Genomic DNA, 17,351 nt, shown 5'->3' with positions numbered 1-17,351 from the left:
TCCCAAAGTGCTGGGATTATAGGCGTGAGCCACCACATCAGGCCCCCAGTTATATTTATCTGTAATGAGCTCATGCTTTCGTAATTTACAAAAGTACTTGCCTTTCCACTCAACATTTACATTCCTAACTTCATTGAAAAGTAGACAGTAAATCTTACAGGTCTCTTGGGGAAAAAATAAACCAACATTCTATGTAGCACCATCCCCTTTTAACAATTGGTTTTTAAATTTTAAAAAAAGAGAGTTTTGTGATATAACTGACATACCATAAAACACTCATTTTATGTGTACAATTTAGTGGATTTTAGTGAGTTTACAGGGTATGCAACCATCACCACAATCCAATGAAGAACCCAATTATTTGTGCTGTGTAAAACAGCTTGTGGCTCTCCTCGCTCGCCTTCTGGCTTTGCCACGCCCTGCTCTGGAGAGACACCCGCCATTTCACCCAGTAAGCGGCCCCGGCCTGCAGAGGAGAGCGGCTGCAGCTCCGCTTTGCCCGGCTCTCCGAGCACACCACGGCCCCCACCCGGGGCTCCGCACGGGCCGCGGGCTACGGGACCTGTACAGTGCCTATGATTACACAATACCTCCTGGGGAGAAAGCTCTTGTGAAAACGGACATTCAGATAGCGCTCCCTTCTGGGTGTTATGGAAGAGTAGCTCCACAGTCAGGCTTGGCTTGCAAAACACTTTATTGATGTAGGAGCTGGTGTCATAGATGAAGATTATAGAGGAAATGTTGGTGGTGTACTGTTTAACTTTGGCAAAGAAAACTTTGAAGTCAAAAAGTGTGATCGAATTGCACAGCTCATTTGCGAACGGATTTTTTATCCAGAAAGAGAAGAAGTTCAAGCTTTGGATGACACCGAAAGGGGTTCAGGAGGTTTTGGTTCCACTGGAAAGGATTAAAATTTATGCCAAGAACAGAAAACGAGAAGTCATGCCTTTTTATTAAAAAAAAAAAAGTTTTTGCTTAAAGTGTTTTGCACTTCTATAAACTTACTAGCTTCACCTTTGAAAAGTACTGAATTTTTTACTTTTTTTTTTATGGTCAAGGAAAAGATCATAAAAAAATAAAACACAAAGTTTTTCTTTGTGTTTGGATCAAAAAGAAACTTTGTTTTTCTGCAATTGATGGTTGTATGTAAATCTGCTTTGTGGTGACCTGATGTAAAGTGTCTTCTTACAATCAAATGTACATCAATTACAGATTTAAAAAAAAAAACCTGTATTTAACTCAAATGATCCCCCTTCAGCAACTTATATTGCTTTGTTTTAAATCTTAAGCAATATTTTGTATTCAGTAAACTTATATTCTTTCACAAGGTACAAAATCTTGCATAAGCTGAGCTAAAAGAAATGAAAATGAAAAGGAGAGATTAAAGGTATTCCTTGTTCTTCTTTCTCTTCACTAGTTTAAAAACTTTTTAATCTTAAGATTCTTTGTGATGAGGATGAGAAAAGAATCCTCAGTTTATTTTTCCACTATTAATCTTTCTTTTTATAAATCCTCTATTGACTGGATAGAGGTATGTTTGTGAAAGACATGTAACTTGGGGATTTGTTACCTTTGGTTTGTTCCCCCTGAATTTCATCTCATCAGGCAAATTGTACTAGTTGTAGCTATGAGTTTCCCTAAGTGAAGTAGCAATAGGCTGTAATCGAGAAAATATGCCATTTATAGGCATATAAATGAAATAATAAGATAAATGAAATAATATATACTTCGGCCACCAGCTTTTTCTGTCTCTCACACATAAGCAGCACTTCATTGCAGATACGGGACTGATTCTGTGGCTTAGCTTGATTAACATCTTTTGGAAGTTTCTGCTAGTGTGCTTTCCTTTCTTTACTATGTTTCTCAAATTCCTTTGTGTCAGGGTTTTTGGTGTTACTTAGGTTTTGTCCATCAGATTCTATGAGACACCAGGCATTGTTTTGAGGATGTGGGTTATATACATGGAGTGCTTCTGGAACTATCAGTTTACTTGGCCACCCAGTTTGTGGAAGCACAGGCAAGACTGTTCTTTTCTGGTGATTCTCCAGGCCATTTAATACCCTGCAATGTATTTGTCCATCTGTGGGTCACAGTTCATTAGTGAGTCATGAAATCAACTCACTGGGACATAGCCACCATTTTTGTGTACTGGGTTGGGCTATAAATTATTTCTGTTGTCAATCAAATTTAAATGTTTTTCTGCTAAAAAAAAAAAAAAAAAAACAGCTTGTTACATCTCTTCTATGAAGACCTCCCTGAATCATTACAGCCTACAATGATCTTTGACTTATCTGATCTCTCAAAATGTTGATTCCTAAATGCCAGTGGTCCACGGTGATCCCTCATCTCTTAAAACAGGGATTCCTAAATGGCAATAGTCTATGACAAAATGAGAGGAACACAGAACAAAATGCACAATGTGGTAAACTTTGCATTAAACTCGATTTAGTTAGTTACATCTCTCCAATATTTGTGGTATTAAAATGTCCTTTTACAAACAGTGCTAGGTTTGTATTTGTTTTAAAAATATCCCCTATTAACAAAGTCAATTCCCTGAATGTATGTGAAATTTTACTGAATTGTGATACCACCTATATCATGACACTTGATTAAAACTATTTTAAGGTTCCAGTTTTCCCATTTTGAGTTGATTACAGTGAGATGGTAAATTCCTGTCAGGCAACGGCAGGACCTAATTTTTCTGAACATCTGACACTACATAGAGTTGAATTCGACTTCAAAAAATTTAACAATTCTATTTCTCTTTTAAAGTACCTGTTGGGATATCCAGTTTCAGATCCTGTTCCAGAAAGCAATTAAGCTTAGTCAAACCAATTTTTATGGTTTCGTTAAGTTCTAGATTTTGTGCTATCAATTTTTCTTCATCAATAGTCATCTGACCAAGAAAAATGTTATGCTGCCTCTCATGAGCTGCCTTATGTCCATTTGATTTCTCAGTGATGTCTGAACTTGAAGCCTCACAACATTGGTTTACAACCTGTAAATGATGCAAACAAGTGTTTATTACTAAAATTAAAGTTGCCAGTGTTTTATTCAATATCATATTTCCCCTTACCTTTTCCATAAATTTTTTTTTTTTTTTGAGACAAGTCTCACTCTGTTGCCCAGGCTGGAGTGCAGTGGCATGACTAGGGCTCACTATAGCCTTGACCTCCCAGGCTCAAGCCAGGTAGCCTCCCAGGTAGCTGGGACTATAGGCATGCCTGGCTAATTTATGTATTTTTTGAAGAGATGGGGTTTCACCATGTTGCCCAAGCTGGTCTCAAACTCCTGGGGTCAAGCAATCTGCCCACCTTGGCCTCCAAAGATTATAGGCATGAGCCACCACGCCTGGCCTTCAGTAATAAAAGATTTTAAAACATATACAAAAGTAGAGAGAACAGTATAATTAATCTCCTTGTATTCATTACCCAGCTTCAACATTTACCAACAAGTAGAGTACAAACATTTACCAACAGGACTGGCCACTGAACTCCTTCACAAACCCAGGATTATTTTGAAACAAATCCTGTATCATTTCATCCATTTACTTCAGCATGTATCTCTAAGAGGTAAGAGCACTTTAAGACCACTATCACATCTGAAAATGTTAACACTGATTCCTTCCTATCAAATGTCTAGTCCATGTTCAGACTTCACCAGTTGTCTCAAATGTGTGTTACAATTGCTTTGTTTGAACCAGAATTCACCACTAGATTTGGTTTATAGGTCTTAAGTCGGTCACTATATAATTTATCATCCAAATTGGAAACCTTTTAGAGTGAAAGGGCCCATTCATAATAATCATTCGAATACAACTTCAACAAGGACTGCCTCAGGCAAACTAAGACTTAAGGACCTCTAGTCTTAAGTCTCTTTTGGTCTACAGGTTATCTTTTCTCCTATTTTTTTCCCTTGGAAAAAAACTTGTTGCTGAAGACATGAGGTCTTTACCCTATTGAACACCTCAAATTCTGGATTTGGTCAACTGCATTTCTATGCTTTATTTTCTACAAACTGGCTAGACCTAAAGGCTTGATTTAATTCAGGTTTAATTTTTTAGCAAGAATATTTCATAGGTAGTACAGCAAACACAAAATGCTTTGCTGGGTCTCTCATGTTAAGATTTATCAGTGAGTTCAGGTATGGTTAGCCTATTAATTATAAAGTTCCCCATCAGCTTTTGATCAAATGGTTTAAGCCATCATTAATATCCACAGGGGTTATTTTATTAAGAGTTGCATACTGGTGATATATTCTATCATTTCTTCTCCATTTTATTAGCTTAGAGTCTAATGAAAACTTTTCTTCATTACCCTGCTAAACCAAGATATGGAAAGACAGATGGATGCTATATTGTTTTTTAGGATGCTATATTGTTTCTTCTTCTTTACCCATTTTCAGGACAATGTTTTGCTTCCCTGGCATGATCCAAAGAAGACCTATGAAATTTTTATGAGTTCCTAAGTTTTAATATATTTGATGTGTTTTAATCCTTTATGGCCATTATTTTTTTTGATGCTCAAATTATACCACCTTTGAACATGGGGAGGTTGGCTACTAAGACCTTTTGACAACCTTGAGATGGAGTCTCGCTCTGTCGCCCAGGCTGGAGTGCAGTGGCGCGATCTCAGCTCACTGCAAGCTCCGCCTCCTGGGTTTACACCATTCTCCTGCCTCAGCCTCCTATGTAGCTGGGACTACAGGAGCCGCCACCTTGCCCGGCTAGTTTTTTGTATTTTTTAGTAGAGACGGGGTTTCACCGGGTTAGCCAGGATGGTCTCGATCTCCTGACCTCGTGATCCGCCCGTCTCGGCCTCCCAAAGTGCTGGGATTACAGACTTGAGCCACTGCGCCCGGCCCCTCAGAAATCTTTAACAGCTTTCTTACTTTCTGGTATGACAAGATCTCTAGGGTCATATATTGTACATTTCCTATCGCAAATCTGAAATTAGTTATTTGTATACAAACTCTAGTTCCTTTTAGTGAAAACAGCTTATATAGATTAAAATTTTTAATTCTTTGTAACCTACTTCCTGAGAATGTTAGTAAAATCCTTCTAATGCAAAGAAAGAAAAAACCAAGTTACAAAGGGCTTGTGCAAGTATTAAGTTTAAGCGAATCCATAAACCTATCAAGTATCCTTTGGTTACCAGAACAATAACCTAAATACTTAAAACAATAATAGGTTTGAATGTACTTGGAGAAAAGTAAAAAGCATAGATAGGCCGGGCGCAGTGGCTCATGCCTGTAATTCCAGCACTTTGGGAGGCCAAGGTGGGTAGATCAAGAGGTCAGGAGTTCGAGACCAGCTTGGCCAACATAGTGAAACCCCGTCTCTACTAAAAATACAAAAAAAGTAGCTGGGTGTGGTGGCGGGTGCCTGCAATCCCAACTACTCGGGAGGCTGAGGCAGGAGAATTGCTTGAACCTGGGAGGCGGATGTTGCAGTGAGCTGAGATCGTGCCATTGCACACCAGCCTGGGCAACGAAGCGAGACTCCGTCTCAATTAAAAAAAAAAAAAAAAAAAGCATACATATAAGTGGAGGGTATTACATATCAAAGACAGGCTGCCCTTCTTTGAAGAAACTACTAAGTCAGAAACCAAGGATAAATACAGGAAAGAAACTGTACAAATGTTAAATTAATTCCAAGATTGAGAAGACATATACCAAAGCACAAAACAAGATCATGTGTAAGCATACCAAATATTATACTTAAAAGTTTAAGTGATTATAGCTTAAAATATCATTTGTTTTGAAATCTATTCTCAGCCAAGAATATTTAATTTTCTGATTATTATTCTCCCCAAAGTAAGTTCTAGTTATAAAGTTATTACCTCCAATAAGTTCTGAAGTTCCTGTTCCCTTTCATTTAAGGAAGATACCCAGTGTTCAGAAAAATAAACTGTTCTTGTGTTCAGAGACTCACATCGCTGTTCAATCTCCTGAGATATTTTTTCCAGGTTGCCATTGAGTTTATCAGAGTGTTTTACAGACTCTTCAACCAATTTTGTACCTTCTTGGTTAAAATTTCTGAGTTCCTGTGACAAGCCATCAGAATCAGCACAAAATTTTTGACTGTGAAAAGTCATTTTGTTGACTATATCCTTAGATTTCCTATAGGAAAAGAGAATGACACTGTTGAAATGGGGAATTAAGACTCAAAGGATATATAACTTCCCAAGATCACTCATCTCTTAAGTGGCAGATCTGAACGTGGGCAGTCTGGCTCCAGGGCCCGTGATCTTAATAAATCGACATTGAGAATGGATGCCTTGGCCACTGTCTTTTCACAGCATTGCCATTAAATGACCTTTGAAAGGATCATCTTTGCTCATGAAACCTTTCACAGCCCTCCTTCAGGTACGATGCTTTCAAAATCTGTCTGCTTGTTTTATTCCTCTTACTAAGCAATGTTACTTCAAGGCATCTACTACAGCCTCTTGTCTAGTCTCTAAATTGGACAATCAGTCATTTATTCTGTTATTAAGCAGTTTCCTTTGCCTAGTATATAAAACAAATCACGAACATTACAAACGTTATGTTTAAATTAGCTATAAAGCTTTCTAATAATTAAAAGAAAATTATATTGCGGTGTGACAAATTATACATATAGAACAATATAACATAAACTTGATATAAAATTAATGTTGGTTAGACATACATTTAAAATTCACTGATAATTTCCCTCTTTGTAAGTTTCCCTATAATAGCATTCCAAGTTATCTTACAGGACAAGATTTAAACCTTGTGGAATGAAGTGACTCTTTATTACCACTAGATGGTACACCACGTGGGTAAACCAAGTGAGTCAGCCAAGATGTTGAAAACCAAACCTACAAATGAAAGTCATAATGATGAAAAAAGGGCACAGTGGCTCACACCTGTAATCCCAGCACTTTGGGAGGCCGAGGCAGGCGGATCACCTGAGGTCAGGAGTTAGAGACCAGTCTGGCCAATATGGTGAAGCCCTGTCTCTATTAAAAATACAATAAATTAGCCAGGTGTGATGGTGGGTGCCTGTAATCTCAGCTACTTGGGAGAGAGTGAGGCAGGAGAATTGCTTGACCCTGGGAGGCAGAGGTTGCAGTGAGCCGAGATTGTGTCATTGTACTTCAGCCTGGGCAACAGAGTGAGACTCTGTCTCAAAACAAAACAAAAAAACAAAACAAAACAAAACAAAACCTCACAACTTAATGGGAAGATGAGATTGAGTTAAAAATATTACAAGCCATGACAATAAATGCCAAGTGCAGTTATGTTCAGTGTGTATATAAAACATCACCTAGATTCCTGAGTGATGAATACAAAGTCCCTAGACCATACTGGGAAACACTGGTGTAGACAATAAATGTCAGGAAAGCAGGAAAAATGATTTACATGGGCCTTAAGAAACTATATCACACTTCTCTTCCTACTTCAACCCCACTCTAGTATTTCCCCCAAAGCCATGGAATGGCATAGAAATCCATCAGTCTAGATACCAGGAATAAAAAGTAGGAAATACTTTTTTGCTTCAGCATATAGGAAGAGCTCACAATGGAACACGCTATACTTAACAGGATCAAAAACAGGGTTGAAAAACAAATGATAGAAGTTAGGTAGGGATATATAAATGATAGCTACAGTTCTAGAACAGCACTGCTCAACAGAAGTATAATAGGAGCCACATATGCAATTAAAAATTTTCGGCCAGGCGCAGTGGCTCACACCTGTAATCCCAGCACTTTGGGAGGCCGAGGCGGGCAATCACAAGGTCCGAAGTTTGAGACCAGCCTGGCCAACATGGTGAAACCCCATCTCTACTAAAAATACAAAAATTAGCCTGGCGTGGTGATGAGTGCCTGTAATCCCAGCTACTTGGAAGGCTGAGGCAGGAGAATTGCTTGAACCTGGGAGACAGAGGTTGCAGTGAGCCAAGATTGCGCCACTGCACTCCAGCCTGGGCGACAGACCAAAGATTCCCTCTCAAAAAAAAAAAAATCTAGTAGATACATTAAAAAAGAAAATAGATAAAGCAATCCAAGTAACAATGTATTAGGTGTTTACTGCATATACAAACACCTAAGTAAAATATATGAAAATAATGACAAATATCAAAGACTCCCTCTCAAAACAAAAAAAAAATCTAATAGATACATTAAAAATGAAGATAAAGCAATCCAAGTAATCTATTGGGTGTTTATTGCATATATAAACACCTAAGTAAAATATATGAAAATAATGACAAATGGGAAAGAGGAAACAGGAATATACTATTATAATGTCCTTTCACTACACGTGAAATGGCAAATTATTTGATAATGGATTCAAATTATCTTAAAATGTATACTTTAGCCAGGCGCGGTGGCTCACACCTGTAATCCCAGCACTTTGGGAGGCCAAGACAGGTGGATCACGAGGTCAGGAGATTGAGACCATCCTGGCTAACACGGTGAAACCCCGTCTCTACTAAAAATACAAAAATTAGCCGGGGGCAGTGGCAGGCGCCTGTAGTCCCAGCTACACGGGAGGCTGAGGCAGGAGAATGGCGTGAACCTGGGAGGCGGAGCTTGCAGTGAGTGGAGATCGCACCACTGCACTCCACCCTGGGTGACAGAGTGAGACTCTATCTCAACAAAAAAAAAAAAAAAAAAAAAAAAAAAAATCTATACTTTAAATCCTAGAAATACTACTAAAAAGGGAAAATTTTAAAAGTATAAATAAGTCAATGGAAGAGATAAAATAAAAACATAAAAATTGCTCAATTTAAATGAGGAAAGGCAGCTGGGTGCAGTGGCTCACACCTATAATCCCAGCACTTTGGGAGGCCAGGGCAGGTAAATCACTTGAGGTCAGGAGTTCGAAACCAGCCTGGCCAACACGGTGAAACCCCATCTCTAGTAAAAATACAAAAATTAGCTGGGCATGGTGGTGTGTGCCTATAGCCCCAGCTACTCAGGAGGCTGAGGCAGGAGAATCGCTTGAACCCAGGAGGCAGAGGCTGCAGTGAGCCAAGATTACACCACTGTACTCCAGCCTGGGCCACACAGCAAAAGACTCTGTCTCAAATAAATAAATAAATCATCATAGATTATAAATTTGATGAAAAAGCAAGACCCAACTATATGCTGTCTATAAGAAACCCACTTTAAATATAAAGACTTAGACCAAAAGGGCCGGGCACGGTGGCTCATGCCTGTAATCCCAGCACTTTGCGAGGCCGAGGCGGGCAGATCACGAGGTCAGGAGATCGAGACCATCCTGGCTACCACGGTGAAATCCCGTCTCTACTAAAAATACAAAAAAATTAGCTGGGCGTGGTGGCAGGTGCCTGTAGTCCCAACTACTCGGGAGGCTGAGGCAGGAGAATGGCGTGAACCCAGGAGACGGAGCTTGCAGTGAGGGAGACAGCACCACTGCACTCCAGCCTGGGCGACAGAGCGAGACTCTGTCTAAAAAAAAAAAAAAAAAAGACTTAGACCAAAAGTAAAGAGATGGAGAAGGATACATCATACAAATAGCAATCAAAGGAAAGCTGGAGAATCTGTATTCATTTCAGACAAAACAGACTTCAGAACAAGACAGATTATCAGAAATAAAAGTGGATATTACATAATGATAAAGAGGTCAATTCTCCAAGGAGGTATAATAATCCTAAATGTATATGCACCCAACAACAGAGTTTCAGATACACGAGGCAAAAACTGATAGAACTAATTAAAAAAAACAGATAAATCTACAATTAGAGATTTCAATACTCCCCTCTTAGTCATTGAGAGAACAAATAGGCAGAAACTCAGTAAGGCCGTGGATGACCTGAATAGCACTATCAATCAACTTGATCAAAGTGACACATACAGAACACTTCATCCAACAAAAGCAGAATACAGATTTTTCTCATGTAGGTAGCACACAAACAAAGCATTATCAGAGTAACACTGCAAGGGCTCTAAAAACTAAATTGTCAGTGGAACCACAGCCCATAAAAGTGAGCCTGGATCTGTATGCTAAGCCTAAACAGGGTAAATGCCAGCTAAAAAATACTTAAATAAGATCCTGAATCTCCTAACATAATACCCAAAATCTTCAAGGTACAATATGGAATCACTTATCAAGAATCACAAAATCACAAGTTGAATGAGAAAAGACAATCAATAGACGCCAACAACAAGAAAACTCAGATGTTGGAATTGTCTGGAAAGGATTTTAAAGCAGCCATCATAAAAATGCTCTAAAAAGAAATTAAAATACTCCTGGGGAAAAAAAAATTCCTAGCTAAGAAACAAGGTATAAAAAATGCAAATGAAAATTATAAAACTAAAAATAAAAAAGCAATAACTGAAATAAAACACCTCCCTGAATGGGTTTAACAGTAGGTTAGAGATGACAGAAGGAGACTCAGTGAATATGAAGACAGATCAATAGAATTTCCCCAATGTGAACAACAAAGAGAATATATATATATCTATAAGAAATATACGTATCTCCTGAGGGACCAAAATAAAAGATTTAGCATTTGTGTCATCAAAGTCATTGGGGCAGAGAAAAAGAGAGTATAGGGCTGAAAACTATTCAAAGAATTAATAGATGAAAAATTCCCAAGTTTTGGTGAAAGGCATAAGCCTACAGATTGAAGCAGCTAAACAAAACCCAAATAGAATAAACTCAAAGAAATATGAGTAGACAAAATATAATCAAGTTTCTAAAGACAAAAAAGTTTTGAAAGCAGCTGTACTGAGATTGCCTATAAGGGAACAATTACTTGAATGGCAGTGGATTTCTCATTTCATAGTGGCCAGAAGAAGAAAATGAATAGCATATTTCAAATGCTGGAAAAAAATAATTGTCAACCCTGAATTCCATAGCCAGCGAAAATACCTTTCAGGAATGCAGGGGAAATCAAGACATTCTTGGACAAAGGAAAACAGAATTTGTGTCCAGCAGACCCACCCTTAAAGACTACAAGAAGTTCTTCACACCAAAGAAAGCTTGAAACTTTAGGAAGTTTAATTTAGGAATTAAATGGGGAAAAATAGGGTAAATATAGTATCTTTCTCCTCATGAGAATAGAATCTAGGCAAAAAAACTGAAACCTGGCAAATCTCCTATGTTATATAAAAATTTTTAAATGGATTATGAATATAAATGTTAAACCATAAAGTTATAAAATTCCTAAAAAAGAAAACATAGGTCTGACTGTAGTGTATGGTAAGTATGCGGAATTGGCAAGCAATGAGGCTACAAAGCAACCTTAAACTCTAATACAGGCCAGAACTGGCAAGCAATGAGGCTACAAAGCAACATTAAACTCTAATATAGGCGGGGGGCAGTGATTCACACCTGCAATCCCAGTACTTTGGGAGGTCGAGGTGGGAGATCAGTTGAGACCAGGAGTTCAAGACCAGCCTGGCCAAAATGGCAAAGCCCCATCTCTACTAAAAATACAAAAAATTAGCCAGGCATGGTGGTATGTGCCTATAATCCCAGCTACTCGGGAGGCTGAAGCAGGAGAATCGCCTGAACTTGGGAGGCGGAGGTTGCAATGAGCCGAGATCACGCCACTGCACTCGGGCCACTGTACTCCAGCCTGGGCTACAGAGCAGGTTGTTTGTTTTTGTCTCAAAAAACAAAATAGGGCCGGGTGCGGTGGCTCACGCCTGTAATCGCAGCACTTTGGGAGGTCGAGGCGGGCAGATCACGAGGTCAGGAGATAGAGACCATCCTGGCTAACATGGTGAAACCCCGTCTCTACTAAAAATACAAAAAATTAGCCAGGCATGGTGACGGGCACCTGTAGTCCCAGCTAGTTGGGAGGCTGAGGCAGGAGAATGGCGTGAGCCCGGGAGGCGGAGCTTGCAGTGAGCCGAGATCGCACCACTGCACTCCAGCCTGGGTGACAGAGCAAGACTCCATCTCAAAAACAAAAACAAAAATGAAAAAACAAAACAAAACTCTAATACAGGAATCAGCAAAGCCAGATAGCAAATATTTTAGGCTATTGTTCAATGACTTGGATGCAATGACTCAACTTTGCCACTGCAGTGCAAAGGCAGCCAAAGACAACATGTAAACAGATGGATATGACAGTGTCCAATGAAATTATTTGCAATAATAGGCATCCAGCCTGCTAGCCATAGTTTGCCAAACCCTGCTCTAGTTAGTAAATTTTTCATCAGTAATATAGGTTAGAAATTGTGAAATTACTTAGTGTGTTTTCTAAGATTGAGGAAATTCGAAAATATATTGTGGATAACAGCCAGGTTTTTCACTGTCTTAAAAGAGAGCACAAATATGCAATGAAAAGACATTTATATGCATGTATATATACACATACATAATAAAATATCAACAAAATTTGAAAGTACACAGAGGAATTATTTGTACTATTTAAAGCTTTTTCTTCTGAAATAATTTCAGACTTACAGAAAAGTTTAAGAGAATTTTAAAATAGCTTACTGCTGTATATCTTCCTGGACACTACTAAGTGGTTTCTGTATATTTTCACACTTTTCCTCCAAAGCACAGAATCTCTCTGTCCAAAGATTGATTAACTGGCAAAGTTCCTGTAAGAAAAGTGTGGGAAGTGAGGAGACTTAAAATTATGACACTTGAACATTTTTTATGACTGGTAACAAAACAAGAAGTATTGTCCACAGGTGTTAATTATATAAATTCTTGACAAGAGAGCTTTAACTCTACCTTTCTTCCACAGAGGAAAGCGGTGGAAGTGATATTAAAATGTAGGATTTTTTTTTTAGAGACAGGGTCTCACTCTGTTGTCCAAGCTGTAGTGCAGTGGCACAATCAAGGCTCACTGCAGCTTCAACCTCCTGGGCTCAAGGGATCCTCTTTCCTCAGTCCCCAAGTAGTTGGGGCTACAGGCATGAGCCACCATGCCTGGCTAATTTAAACAATTTTTTTTTTTGTAGAGACGTGGTCTCACTATGTTGACCAGACTGGTCTCAAACTCCTAGCCTCAGGTATCACCCTGCCTCAGCCTCTCAAAGTGCGGAGATTACAGATGTGAGCCATCACATCCAGCCAGGATTTTTTTAAAAGTAAATAATTAGCAAACTTTACTATTTTAGCTGTAAGTAACAAATTACTTTCAGTGTACCTCAAAACTACTCAAACAACCCCATATATCACATTAAGTTTAAGACCAACTTTGACAGATATATGTAGTAGCTTTTTAACTGATAACACTACTAGAAGGGAAAATTAATGTGATATACTAACGGGTCAAGCAATCCAAAAATATTATCAATTACTGGAGCTAAAAAATTTTACAGAACCTAGTTGGATCATATTAACAAAATGTAAATAGTCTTATCTTTGCTCATATTTTACATTTTTGAAAACAAGCTCTTGCAGGCATATAACATGCTACATTGCAAAATGAAGAAGCCATCCTAATGACCAAGGAAGAGCTGAAAAATACATCTAACATTCTTATTCACTGTTCAGTCTGCTGGTTGGCCAGTATCTCTGAATAACACATCAGTTGACAATACATATCTAACATTCTGATTATGAATAAAGTCTGTCAGTATTTTTACTAGTCTCAAAGGTATTATCAGATTAATAATTTGAATGCTAATGCAGGTATTATCATATTTATCCATATGTAAATGTGTTCAAAGTTTTACACAATTATTTTAATAGTGCTCATTTCAAGTTCTGGAAAACCTAAGAAATAGCTCACAAACTGAACTTGCTTCCTTAAAGCCAGGGAAGCCAAATTATTCATGCTAAGATACTTTTCAGATCAGATTTTTTTGTTTTGTTTTTTTAAACAACTGCCTAACAATTTTAAGCATTTCAAAACAGTAAATTTATAAAAAGCCTTAGATCAGCCTTAGAATATACACCTAAAAAGTTCTCAACAGGCTTAAGGGGAAATAACCTACGCAGATGTATGAGAAAATACTGCAATTTTAAGTTGCCAAGAAACACATAGAAGAGACACTCAAACATGGATGCTTTTCAGGTAATACAATCACTCCCACCTTCTGTAAGATGATCTACATACTATTAGATGCTCACAAGGTCTCAGTTTCCTCATTAAATCTGACTAGTAATAGAATTTATATCTATATTGATGGGAGGAATAAACACACAGTTAATTGCTCAATAAATGTTAACTATTACAAGAGTTCAGTCATATCATAATAAGCTTATTTAATAAAATTTTAGACAGTCATTATTAAAGTCTTAAGAATACCAGAAGCTGTTTTTCATATATCTGATATTTATAGATTATGGTTTGAAGGCTTGGTTTTGGTTTAAAGCCTCATATAATGAGGAACAGTTTACAGGGAAGATAAATCATGAATTACATTTATAATCAATAAGAATTATAAATTGTATCAATTTACTATGTTTTAAATGTCTATCAATGAGACAGAAATAAGAGAAAAGTAGGACTTGGTTTATGAAAGACAACTATCCATGCCATCCTAGAAAGAAGCAACTTAGCAGGTTTTAATGTAGATACATGTTCACTTTAAATGTTATAACCATTCTTCTCTAAAGGTATGTTTCTCCAGATTCCTCTTTCATCTTGATGTGAGAAAAGGACTGTTTTGTCATATTGTTGTTCTGCATGGGGTTCTAGATGTAGCAAAACTTCAAATATTAAGAGAAGTATTCTCGATTGCTTTACAATAATTACTGTTATAAGCAACAGTGGCTATGGTATTTTCAGGTTTCAGGTTTTACAGTATTCAGATTGTATAACATAGATTAATTATCAAGTTATATCAAATCATCCTAAAACTCTCTTTCTGTACTCCCCAAGTCAGCTAAACAACATACCTGGGAATGGGTCTGCTTTATTGTCTTCAGGTCTTCAGTTAGGTTTCCACATTGCTTTTGTGACTCAACCAAGGAAGAAATGGTATTTTCTTGTAGTTCGTGTAGATTGTTACGCAGTATACTGAGAAAGCCATCTAGTTCCTTTTTTTGATCTTCTATCTTTGAAGAAACAAAAATGAGTTTCCTTCTTAAACAACACATCAATTTTGAGATATTAAGAACATAGCATTTGTTACCTTATCGGCCACTGTCAATGAAGTCTTGAAAATATGCTTCAGTTGACTATTGATTTTCAGTATAGACACCACAGTTGGGGATAAAATCGTTTCCAGTGAAGTTAGAAGATCAGTCTTGAGTACATTCTGGTTTTAAAAATAAACAAATAGGTCTTTAAAAAGAATATTTCCACTTCCATAAACCTTTCTAAATGATATCTTAAATACTTTGGTAGCTAAATATTCACATTAAAATTCTAAATTTCCATTCTCCATTTTTTTTTTTTTTTTGAGACAGAGTCTCATTCTGTTGCCCAGGTTGGAGTACCATGGCAAGATCTTGGCTCACTGCAACCTCTGCCTCATGGGTTCAAGTGATTCTCCTGCCTCAGCCTCCCGAGTAGCTGGGATTACAGGTGTGAGCCACCATACCCTGGCAATTTTTGTATTTTTAGTAGAGATGGGGTTTTGCCATGTTGGCCAGGCTGGTCTCAAACTCCTGACCTCAGATGATCTGCCCATCTAGGCCTCCCAAAGTGCTGAGATTACAGGCATGAGCCACCGCGCCTGGCCCCATTCTCCGTTCTTTATAGTCTACATAGATAAATCAATATAATAATATAATAATTTATTATAATTTATTATATTACAATAAATATAATAATTTCTCTTTTTTCTTTTTTTTTTCTTTTTTTTTTTTTTTTTGAGACGGAGTCTCGCTCTGTGGCCCAGGCTGGAGTGCAGTGGCCGGACCTCAGCTCACTGCAAGCTCCGCCTCCCGGGTTCATGCCATTCTCCTGCCTCAGCCTCCCGAGTAGCTGGGACTACAGGCGCCGCCACCTCGCCCGGCTAGTTTTTTGTATTTTTTAGTAGAGACGGGGTTTCACCTTATTAGCCAGGATGGTCTCGATCTCCTGACCTCGTGATCCGCCCGTCTCGGCCTCCCAAAGTGCTGGGATTACAGGCTTGAGCCACCGCGCCCGGCCAATTTCTCTTTTTTCAAGCCCAGTGAAAACATAGAATTTTTTTTTTTCTTTTTCTGAGATAGAGTTTCACTCTTGTGGCCCAGGCTGGAGTGCAATGGCGTGATCTCGGCTCACTGCAACTTCTGCCTCCTGGGTTCAAGCAATTATCCTGCCTCAGCCTCCCAAGTAGCTGGGATTACAGGCACCTGCTACCATGCCTAGCTAATTTTTGTATTTCTGTAAAGACAGGGTTTCACCATGTTGGCCAGGCTGATCTCGAACTCCTGACCTCAGGTGATCCACCCACCTCGGCCTCCCAAAGTGCTGCGATGAGCTGCCGCACGAGCCAGAACAATTTCTTAATAGTTTAATGAAATAGAAGTCAGAAGAATTCAAAAGAGAGGAAAATGACAATCAATTAAGATTTCAGCACTCCAAAGAAAATAAATTTTAAAAAACCTGTAAGTATACTTTAAGAAAATAAATTTCAAACAAGTTTAGGTTACCAGTCAAAAAGGCTGAGACCAAGTAGTCATCAAGATTAGCCCTTGGGCTAGAAGTATTTAACTTTGAAGATCTGAGATGACTTATATCCTATTGTATCAGAAGAACTTGTGAAAGATATTGTTCTTGTCAAGAAATGGGAAAAATTAAGAATGTAGTATAGATTGGAAATATTTATAAAAAGAAAAAAAGTCCTGATCTAAGCTCTTTTGGTAGGATAGGGCTGAGGAAGTATAACAGAAATACATTAGTAAATACTTATAGGCCTACTGGCATTCTTTTGGAAAGAAGAGCTAGCATATCAATTTCAACTAATTTTATGACAGCAACATTCCTCTTTTCTTTTAATTCAAGCAAAAATTGTAACTTGGTAAGTAGAAATATATCAATTCAGGCATAGCTTATTTTATTGTGCTTCACCTTACTATGCATCACAGATACCAAATTTTTACAAATTGAAGGTTTGTGGCAACCCTACCTTGAGCAAGTCTATCAGTGACTTTTTTCAAATATCATGTGCTCACTTTCTGTCTCTGCATCACATTTTGGTAACTACTGCAGTATTTCAAACTTTTTCATTACACACTGTGATCAATGATCTTTGATGTTACTATTATAATTGTCTTGGGGTACCGTAAACTGTACCCCTGTAAGACAGCAAACGTAATTGATAAACGTTGTTTGTGTTCTGATTGTCCCACCAGGCTGCTGCTGGAATTACAGGCGTGAGCCACTGCGCCTGGTCAACATAACCTTTATATGCACTGGGAAACCAAAAAATTCATGACTTGCTTTATTGTAATATTCACTTTATTGCAGTAGTCTGGAAGCAAACCTGCAACATCTTTGAAGTATGCTTGTATAT

General features: G+C 38.1%; 1 protein-coding gene and 1 pseudogene across 1 annotated transcript in view; one reads left to right on the top strand and one right to left on the bottom strand.

The window, feature by feature from the left end:
• The window catches only part of KIF11 (kinesin family member 11), a 66,729-nt gene that overhangs the window by 5,578 nt on the left and 43,800 nt on the right, over positions 1-17,351 (bottom strand). Inside the window, exons 15-19 of the mRNA XM_050804441.1 lie at positions 15,039-15,164; positions 14,803-14,961; positions 12,442-12,548; positions 5,841-6,120; positions 2,776-2,998 (exon numbers count right to left, since the gene is read on the bottom strand). Of these exons, the coding sequence (XP_050660398.1) occupies positions 2,776-2,998; positions 5,841-6,120; positions 12,442-12,548; positions 14,803-14,961; positions 15,039-15,164 (895 nt within the window). The remainder of the gene's footprint in view (positions 1-2,775; positions 2,999-5,840; positions 6,121-12,441; positions 12,549-14,802; positions 14,962-15,038; positions 15,165-17,351) is intronic.
• LOC126962972 (deoxyuridine 5'-triphosphate nucleotidohydrolase-like) lies at positions 73-961 on the top strand (annotated as a pseudogene).

This window comes from Macaca thibetana, chromosome 9 (assembly GCF_024542745.1).
Source record: "Macaca thibetana thibetana isolate TM-01 chromosome 9, ASM2454274v1, whole genome shotgun sequence".
NCBI classification, from domain to species: Eukaryota; Metazoa; Chordata; class Mammalia; order Primates; family Cercopithecidae; genus Macaca; species Macaca thibetana.
Note: the sequence above shows the minus strand (reverse complement) of the source record. Positions and strands in the feature narration are given on the sequence as shown.